The sequence below is a fragment of the Sphaeramia orbicularis genome, chromosome 12 (assembly GCF_902148855.1).
Source record: "Sphaeramia orbicularis chromosome 12, fSphaOr1.1, whole genome shotgun sequence".
Lineage (NCBI taxonomy): Eukaryota > Metazoa > Chordata > Actinopteri > Kurtiformes > Apogonidae > Sphaeramia > Sphaeramia orbicularis.
The window spans coordinates 22874980-22885476 of record NC_043968.1 but is presented as its reverse complement, the minus strand read 5'-3'; the positions used below and the strand labels follow the sequence as shown (position 1 = coordinate 22885476).

At 42.4% G+C, this 10497-nt stretch overlaps 1 protein-coding gene across 1 annotated transcript in view; it reads right to left on the bottom strand.

Annotated features, from left to right (window-relative positions):
• Positions 1-2698: 2698 nt before the first annotated feature.
• sbf1 (SET binding factor 1) overlaps positions 2699-10497 on the bottom strand; it is a 29223-nt gene continuing 21424 nt past the window's right edge. The window contains exons 28-35 of the mRNA XM_030149036.1: positions 10273-10458; positions 8852-8978; positions 8521-8651; positions 8073-8417; positions 6882-7087; positions 6611-6698; positions 6384-6515; positions 2699-5183 (exon numbers count right to left, since the gene is read on the bottom strand). Of these exons, the coding sequence (XP_030004896.1) occupies positions 5085-5183; positions 6384-6515; positions 6611-6698; positions 6882-7087; positions 8073-8417; positions 8521-8651; positions 8852-8978; positions 10273-10458 (1314 nt within the window). The 3' untranslated portion in view covers positions 2699-5084. The remainder of the gene's footprint in view (positions 5184-6383; positions 6516-6610; positions 6699-6881; positions 7088-8072; positions 8418-8520; positions 8652-8851; positions 8979-10272; positions 10459-10497) is intronic.

Sequence of the window (10497 nt, the reverse complement as noted above, 5' to 3'; positions counted from 1 at the left end):
TCATGTATGTGGCCCCTGAACCAGAACAAATTTGACCCCCTCGACTGTAAACGTCTTCAGTGGAATTTTTGCGTTCCTCAAACCCATCCTTCAGACCAGACTGGACTCCAGTGGGCTGGTTTTGGTCCGCGGTCCATAGGTTTGACCCCCCTGGTTTGGACTACATATTATGTCACATATCACACTTAAACATTTCTGTAAAACTTAGTTAAAACTACAACACTATTAAACCTCTACTTACGCCCCAGGTTTTCCTTCCTTTTGTTTGTAGCAGCTACTGATTAGCTTAGCAGGGCGTTACCATGGTAACAGTGTCGTACGGTTCTGTTACCGTGGGAACCTTCTCATTTCTGCCTGTAACATAAGTTAGAATTGTTGTGCCGAGTTCTCCTCCCCGCCGAAAACTGCCCCCCCTTCCTAAATCTGCCATGAAGAGGACAATGCGCACCAAACTCACCCTGTCACAACTTTTTCTCCTTTCTGACTGAAGGGTTTGACATTAATTGTGAATTATTCAACCTCTTAACACCATCATAGCTGTGTAGCAATTAAGTAATGAATAATAGTGTAAAATATTGCAGTTGTTTTGTTTTTTTTTTAATCTGGTTAATATTAAAGAATGTGTAAACTGTAAGGTATATAAAACTTTCTAAAGTTAAATCTTAGATACACAACACACACAATACATAACAATAAAAACAGATACTGCTGAAAACTACATCACTTGGATGCAGTTTTCGACAGGGAGCAGAATTCAGCACAACAACGCCAACCCCTGAAGGGAAGGCCAGGGGGTTTTGGTGAGGTTTGTTTAACACTTTATCAGCAAAACTATTGGTTCAGTTCATACCAGATTGGGTTCATAGATTGACAGTGACCCAGAATAGATACCATAGGGTCATAGGTCAAAGTTCAAATTTTCTAAAATATTTTTTTCTCCTATTTACTTATTTTGGCCGAAATTTCAAATGTATATAAGAACATAATTTTTTTCCCCAATTTACATCAAACTTGGCACATATAATATGTAGAGGCAATTGATCTGCTGACACAGCACACACATAGACATGATGACATCAGCTGGATCGATGCCAAAATAAACTACAATAGAGGGAATGCGCATACGTCACTTCCCCCTTGGGCCACGCCCCTCTAAGTCAGACTGAGTGGCAAAAACAAACCGGCTCAACATGGCGGAGTATAGCAGTAACTACAGCGAGACCGGGAAAAATGTGGAATATAACATGAAATTAAAGACAATTGGACTGGACATGGATCCATACAACTACCAAACAACAAGTGGTCTACGAACATTGATATGTGGCCGGAAATCACGTATCCTGACATTTATATGAACCTGATTTCAACGCTGGGAAAATCCACAATGCAAAGGCTGAAAGCATACAAAAGATAAAGAACTGTTGACATCCTCGTCATCGTTAATTAGAGGATTACAACTGGTGAGTGCTTTCAATTCAACAAACGATTGTTTTTGAGGTTTTCTGTCAGTGCAGACGTATTTTCTTGGCAGTGATTGCCAAGGTAAAGGCCCAGCAGTAGTGCTCACAGTTCACTACTGATTTACTGAAGTTGAACCCTTAGTATTGACCCAAGTGAGTGGATGATCTACTGGTACTGTGGAGATTTAAGTAGGGTTAACATCAAATACTTGATCCAACACAGCTACAACAGCTTTGTGCTAGAGTACCCCCTTATTTGGAAAACTAGGTTAGCCTCAGTTTAAGCTAGTTCACAAATTATGTAGAGCACAAGGTTCAGAATCACACAAATGAAGACAAAAACGTTTCAGTTCTGAAACATAGAACTAAATGACAGATGCTAACATTAAGAGCTTTACTAAGAAGTAACGTTAGCCAAAACGATATGTAATTTAAGGTATGATTTTACGCAAGAATACAGCATAAATTAACGTTACCTGACACAAATCCAGGTTTTGTTGCCTGGATTCCAGTTATTTCTCTGAATTGCAGCGATCCATCTGCTTCTTCTGTCTTTGGCTTTAGGTCGCCGCTAAAACGATAGCTCCAAGTGCTTTTTAAACCTATTTGTGCAATCAATGGCACAACAGCTCTTCCCCATTTTTTAGATTGTTCTAAAGTTTTCGCAGTATTCAAACAAAAGCTGCTACTCTTCTCCCTCTTTCTGCCACTCAGTGGATGTAACTGCGGTGACTTCCACTAGTGGTGACGTCACATGCATACCCTCTATACGTGCGAGGGGCGGGGTTTGTTGTGCCTGGTACCACTTGTTAAATGTGTATGTCCCCATACTTACTTTTCACTTGCAGGCTATCCCTTAAAGTTCCCAAAGTCAACTTTCTACTGCGTGTGCGTTGGGCTGAATGTTCTGTGATCATTTCTGCAAAGTTAGCAGTAATTGGTTCCTAATTTCAATATAAATTGTCAGGTTGGAACAGGTGGAACTGTAACTGTTACTTTCTTTGCAGCTTGGACATTTCCCAGGCACATTTAAACACAACACAGCAAACAAGTCTGTGGGAACAGACCTTAAGACCTACCATATCTAATTTACTACCTTTTACAGACTTTAAGGTATTACATGCAGATTTGTAAATTCACTTAAGACCCCACAGGAACCATGTGATACATATTAGCAGAAAATAGTAAGTTTAAAGTGCTGAAAAAACAAACAGAGAGAAACTCAAACAGCAAAGATGAACATTTAAACCCACAGTTTTTATTTGGATTCTAAAAACTATATTGACATGATTGACAACATAACCCGGCTCAGAAAGTCATTTCTAAAAAAAAAAAAAAAAAAAGAACCAAATAAATAAAAGGATTATGTCATATTGTTGTGGTTAATGTAGCTGTTGTCTGTTGTAGAGATGAGTAAACTAGAGTGAAAAGAGCTGGGTGTGTGTGGATGTCGACCACGATCCGGTCTGGTGGCTTAAGTGGGTTCTGCTGCTGATCCACAGTCTGGGTCACATTAAGGTCTTCAGTAACACAGCAGCTTATTCTGTGATTAAACCAGTCTGAGACGTTGAACTCTGATGCACTAACTGTTCTACTGTAAACCTGTGATTCTCCATTGTACTCTTCTGACATTTCCACAGCCTCCATAGTAACAGTAACCGTTTCCCCCACTGCACACAACACAGTAAACAAACCATGTTTCTTCTGTACTTAGATTTCTGATGAATAAGTCATGTAACACGTGCCAATATTGTATTCTTAAATTATTTATAAGCCCAGGTTTTACTACTCACAAAGGTGTCTCATCTTATTATTTAGATTCAAAAGCAGGTGCAGGAACCAACACCAACGCAATTTATTCAGACTGTTATCGACATCCAGAACATCCCGGCACTGTGGGTGAGCAACGCAGTAAAACAACCCACCTGTAAAAAGTCAAAAGCAGCCCCGAGGACGCTTCTTCCACTAACACTTCCATTACGGCTGGTACGGAGTAAGGACAACCGTGTTTTACAAAAAAAAAAAAAAGGACATTGAGGGTTTACTTGTACAGTTTAAAAAAAGCATTAGTCACATTAATACAGAAAATAAACAAATGGCACATTGAATTCCTAATTTCAAAATAAAGTGGTGCTTAAGGAACTTTCTTACTGAGGAGACAGTTAAATAAATTACTACCATAAACGTTACATACAAATCTGGAGTAGTATATACAAAGGAGTTATTAGACACAAAAAAAAAAATCTACAATTTCAATTTCATGTTCAACAGACAGCAGTAGAACCGTATTTTACATCGCAGGGGTTTGTGTTAACAGGTGTAGGTCAGAGTGGTTTGTGTGGGTGGCAGTCTGTCTGACAAACAGTTAAAAAAACAAACAAGAAAAACAAAACAAAAATGATGTTTGAAAGCTTCCAGCTAAACATTCTCTACACTTCTAGCAGGTGTGGGCTTGTTTATGTACAGGTGTTAAACACTGGTGACGACAGAACACCGGCTGCAGCATCACATTCAACTGAGAAAAACAAGGTCATGTGATGGAGTTAGTCTGACCAGCGCTCACGTCTGCCCCTGCATCACCACACATCCAGTTTTTAATCGAACGTCCATCTCTAAAAACACTGTAGTCTCCTCGAAGTGTCCCACAATCCCCCTGTGTTTTGAACTCCTCTCTACCCTTCCGCGTCTCCGTCTGTGAATAGTTTTTAAGACATCGCTACGATACACAAGTCCCTCCTGTTCTTTCCCTTAAAATCTTAATGTTAATAGTGGTTGTGTGGAATAAAACGCCGGTGCGGAGCTCAGCTTTGTCCACTTTGTAAACACAAAAACGCTCCACACCCGACCGACTCTCCTGGTTTGATCTCAACGACTGATTCGTGGCTTTCACAGTATCATCATCATCATCATCATCTGCTGCTGCTCACTGAGGACAGCAGACGGTCTCTTTCTGGTACAAATTTTTGGAAAACAAAAGCAAATCCTTCATGAATGTTGAAAAGACACCCCCCCCCCCCCCCCACAAATACACACTTGTGTTAAGTATACTGCAAAGGGCTACATCAGGCAGTGAGAGGCGAGTAGGGCTCTGAGGACTGGACGTTTTGGTCCGTCACCCACCGGTCCCATCCTTTCTGTTTCAGTCTGACACTTGTTGAGTGTTTATTTCGTCCTGCAGCTCCTCCGTCATCCGAGCGTTTTAAAGGGGCAGCGACGGCGGCGTGTGGGGGTTGGGGGGTTAGTAGGGCGGAAGGCGGGGCGGATTTTCCAAGTCGGAGGGTTTGGAAAGGTCTTCATGCTGGTCCAGGCTGCAGGACGACTCAACGTGCTCGGTTAAGCTTTAATTTGTGCACACGGACATCCAGCACACATAGTGGTCACGCTGTCAGGGAGGTGGGAGGCGTGGTCAGACAACAGCGAGTGGTTCTTCAGGGACTTGGTTTTTTTTTTCTAGTTTTTTTCCTTTTTTTCTTATTACAAAAACACTGAAACGTTGTGACACAGGGTTATTAGTTCAACACTACGGTACGGAACAGAGCTTAAGTGGTGAAAGGCCCCTTCCCATCGCTGTTGGCCCCCCGTCAGGCGCCTCGGCTTCGCTCCTCTCAGAGTCCCGCCCACTCTCTAGGCGTCTGACAGGCAGCTCTGAACACTGTCCATCCACAGCTGTGCGTTCAGACTGTCCTGGGCACAGAAGTTATACACTCGTTTGGTCGTCTTGAGCTGAAACAACACAGGAAGCAAATTAACGTGTGCACACGTCCACACTGCTAAAATAAATTGCTTTATTTGTCCTGAGGATTTTAATAAAAACACACGAGCGGTCCGCCTTTCTGAAGGAAACCTCGGCTCACTATGGTTTTTCATTAAACTGTGCCTCATACTTTGAGGTTCAGTCTGCGAACTTTGATACCCTTTATATTTTACTGACTCATTTATTTATTGTTGCCACTTTAACATGCATACGTTTCCTCTTTTTTAGGTTTTAATCCTGCTCTTTGAAGCATTTTATGAGCAGTTTTTATGAAAAGTACAATAGAGCTGAACTTATTTGAGACAAATTTTAGAATTTAGCTCTGCATTCATACAATTTCAAGAGACAAGTGACTTTTTGAGTTTTTTGTGCATAAGTACAAACATTTTCTTGTGAGAAGCATCTGTACCAGTGTGTTTGGTGAAAGCTAACATGCTAATCACATGGCTTTCCTCAGGACAGGATGTTTTGAGGCTTTACTGTGACTTTTAACCTGATTTTAACCTGAGTTAAAGTCATTTCACATAATGTCACCTTCCTAAAATAAAAATAATTTTTTGACAAAAATGACTTTTTTAGACACCTCTGGTTAAATGTCCTACATTCTCAGTTGAATAGATCATGTGATTCTACCCATAACATAGGAGATAAAACTGGTTACGTTTTTTGTGTTTCCTGAAAAAACTGAAAAAATGACTTGAGCAGTTATTTTAGGAAGGTGACGATATCATGGTTTTGTGTTTAAAACTGCCTGGATTTGATTTTATTTACTTTGTCATTAAAGACATTGAGGCTGGCAGTTGTGTCTGTGCAGAGTTTATAACGCAGCATGTTTGTATCCACGTTACACACCAGGCTAGTTCTGAGATGAAAGTTAAGTCAATCTTGATCAACATTGTATGTTTAGTTCATTGTATAATCATAAGCTGCACTAACATTTCCACATATTACACCAGTTTCAACAGGAGACAGAATTAGACACGTGGAAGAACAAACTAAAAACAGCTAGAAGTTGGACAGACCTACATGAGTGTCGTCGACCTGCAGGAAAATGCTGAATGAGCTGCATTTTCCACCGTTACAACAGTCAAACATCTGAGGTAACTACTAAAACATGTCTGGTGTAATTCACAAGGGTTTTCCTGCTCTCCCACAGCTAAGTGACTCACATCGAAGAAGGCTTTCTCCTCGATATTTTTAGGCGCTCCCATGGCAGACGCTCCTGGAGTGACAGACTCCACGTCGGCCAGTTCGATCACCCCTTTACACTCCTTGTCCTGCCGGGTCTCGTAGTATCGCAGCTGCAACAGGGACACCGATTATTTCAGCACAAAGGCTTCCTGCTGAGCTGACACTGGACTCATATTCTAAGGCGTTGGGCAGTGTTTGCTCTCACCTGATGTTTAGTCTTGTCCAGCACAAACCACCGTGGTTTCCATGGTTTCAACAAAGCTCCTTTCTTGTACAGAATCCCTTCAAAACTCCTGAGGACAGAAGGTCAAAATATTAACTCAGACATGTTCAGACTGTAGATAAACTGGTTCTCTGCTGCTGATGCTGAGCTTTGACACATGATTCCTCGGTGTGTTTAATGTAAACAGATCACAGCTCTACCTTCATGTACCATGGCTGAATTACCAGCAGTAGACGGGGTCTGGTTTACACACCTGTTCTCGCTCTCGGTGCTCTGGAACTGGCTGTAGAGTGTGCTGGTGCTGGGCCGACCTGCGACGGGCGTGGAGGTGGCGCTGGCCTCACAATCCAGAGCCAGGTTGATGGAGGAGCCCACGCCGCTCTCCTGCAGGTAAACGCCCTGCGACCGCCGCTGGTGGCTCAGGTTGGATGACATCAGCAGAGAACTGGAGAACGACGGCTGAGAGAGGACGGGAGACACAGCAGAGTTTCCAGTGAATTAACTGCAGTCTGCGTTTCACCACAAGATGCCAGTAGAACACACCGTCTGTCACTCGTCTTAATCTTGTGACCGCTCTGTTATTACCACGAAATTCATCTTGGGAAAATGGGAAAAATGTAAAAGTGGCATCTGGATTTCCAAACTATTAAACCCATTAAAATGAGGTACCAGCTTAGAAGGCAATGAAGTCTTATATGTGTAATGTAAATAATAATTAACAAAAATACATTCACCAGCAACTTTTTTGGGTACCCTTTGCCAGTACTGGGTGTACCTAATAATGTGGCCAGTCTGTCTATATGCAGCTGCTGTTGCCCATTTGTCTTAAGGTTCACTGAGTTGTGTGTTCAGATGTTGTTCTGTGCACCTCGGTTGTAACCAGTGGTTATTTGAGTTACTTTTGCCTTTCTGTCAACTTGAACCAGTCTGACCTGAACTGCAGCTCACTGGATATTTACTCTTTTTCAGGCCATTCTCTGTAAAACCTAGAGATGGTTGTGTGTGTAAAAACCCAGTAGACCAGCAGTTTCTGAAACAACCATGAATAACACCATGTCCAAAGTCCTTTAAAATCACCTTTCTTGTCTACACTGATGCTCAGTGTGAACGTCAGCAGACCGCCTTGACCATGTCTACTAAGTTTCTGACATGTGATTAGCAGGTTAATATGTGTACCTTATAAAGTGGCCAGTGAGCGTGTGTTCTATGTTCATTAAAGTATGAAAAAAGAACAGGATTTTGCTGAGTGTTCAGGATGATAAATGTTTTTCACTCCATAGAATCAATGGTGTCAAATTGCTCACAAAAACTAATATGTTATGTTTAACAGGAGTAAGGACTGAGTCTGGCCTTTTGTGTAAAAGTGCAGATGCAAAGGGATTTTCCAGGGTACATGAATAAAGGTGCAGTCCGTTTATCTGCATTGCACATTCTTTGTGCTCACCTTGCTTTCCAGTTTAGTTTCAGTCCGCTGCGTCGCCTTGATTTTATCCCACGTGTCCTTCCACTTCTCTGACGTCTGACCAAGCTCCGCCTCCAGACTCTGCAGGTCCTGCAGCAGCTTGGTGATGGCATCTGGCACCGCTTTGCTCAGACTGTCGTAGCACGGCCACACAATGTGCCGCTGTGACTTGGGGGCACTGCTGTCGGGTTTCTCTGGCATCTCCTCAGCTACTCGCTCTTGGCGGCCTCTGAGCTCCCAGTCGTAGGACGGCCCCTCGGACAGAGTTTCCTCTGTGTAGAAATCCCACACCTTCAGGTTGGAGATAAAGGTGTAAGGCCGCAGCACCTGAACACAACAGACAAACACAAGATTAAATTATATACAGCATCCATTCATCATGTCAAAGACCTTATTTTATCTGGTCTCATAGCACGTGTGCTGGACTCACCTCGTCGTCTTCAGGAGCGAACATATAGTTGTAGAAAATGGGTGTTTTCTTGTTTAGTCTGTCGATGTAGTCCCACACAGTTTTACACACCTGAGGGCTTTTCCTCTCCCCTTTCTCCTCATAGAGCACTCCTGCAAACACACACATCCAAAGTCTGATAATCGGACACAACCCGAGAGGCTCCAGATGTCTTTGCTTCAATCATCTCTCCAGCTACAAACTATAAAACAATGTAGTTTTAATATCAGAAATATCTTTATCTATCTTCTACTGTCTCTAATCTGAAATATGGGTATTTGTGTTGTCGCTGCACATTCAGAAATGTTCTTACCCAGCTCTATACGCTCGTAGTCAGAGTCGAGCAGGAAGGTTCGGAAGCGGTTGGAGACGTAATGGTAAGCCAAGAACTTTAGGTAGTACTGACTGAACTCAAACTCCATGGGGAACTGAAGGTGGATCTGAGGGTGGAAACAGAGAAGGAACATCTGATGTGTAATGATAACAGTAATACATGTACATCTCCACTTGTTCTGTGCTTCTACATCAATTCAGTTGTTAGTGACGGCACATTTGAACTTACTTTTATCCTATTTTTAGGTTCTCCATCTGTTCTATCAAGTTTGTACATAAGGAAAGGTGTTATGTAAACAAAGCTGAACAAATTTCTACCTTTTATAACAAACTAGATTCAAATGAAGCCACTGTTAAGGGTCTGTTTCTGACCTGTGTTGGCTGTGATGCCTGTTTGGGAAAGTAATGTAGCACAATAAGAACTACACCCCGACCAATATGGGATTTTGGGGGCAGATGCCAATACCGATATTGGACCATGATTGTCAGAGAGTGGGTGAAGCGGTCCATGATTGTCAAAGTGAAAGTGAAACTGAACACCCTTTACTATTCCTCTAACTCACAGGACACACAGGAACAAAACGACAGAATCTCCGCACAGTAAAAAAGTTAATACATCGGTTACATATAGACCGATGCTGACTAATCTGTGATACACGATTATCAGCTGGGCTCTAATAAGAACCCTATCAAATAGGGATGTCTCGATACGATCTAAAGATCAGTATTAGCTGCCTATCTTGCATTTTTTGGAAGATTGGATCAGATTTATTCACAGGATCGGGTCGATCCGGGCCCAGTTCTGGGGCGGGAGGCTTAGAGGAATTAGTAAAGTGTCTATAAATTTCACTTTCTCTTTATGGTCCGGTAGTGATGCGCGAGTCGACTTTTGTGGAATTATTTGACCTGACCCAACCTGCCCTGCCCCGCAAATAAACGGACATTCTCTTGAGCTGACCTGCAAGTAACCTGCTGATCCGCGCATCACAAACGTACGGCACGGATTGCACTCCCATATAATCCCTGGACAGACCTGTCCATAGATGCACTACAGCAGTGGTAAACATACCGTCTGTGGACCAAAATCGGCCTGCCAAAGGTTCTAATTTGTCCCACAATATGAATTTGGAAAGTGCAAAAATTATACTAAAGTTATTAAGAGTCAAAGGTGTCATACTTGTTTTAGTTCAGGTTCCACATTCAGCCCAGTTGTGATCTCAACAAAATAGTAGCATAACCTATAAATGATGGCTTCAAATTTAAATCAAAATTTCACTGTAAAAAGTTGGTATCGAATCGGTATCAGATCAGTATCGACAAAACTAATCCTAAAAAAATAGGATCAGAAGCAAAAAAAATCTAGACTGGGACATCACTGCTATCAAACCTCCTCAGACTCACCTGGTGCACACAGTCGAGGAACTGCAGGAAGACGGGGGTGAAGCCGTTGCTCTGGCTAGCCAGAGTCTGGGCACCGCGGTGACTAAACCTGTGACCAAATGACAACCACTCCTTCTCCACCAGAAGCCGGAAGCCATCAAACGTTCTGTAGTATGGATCTGACAGCAGCTGCACCAAAGACACCACCTGCACAAACAGTACGTCCCAGTTTAGTCTGAGCTGCAG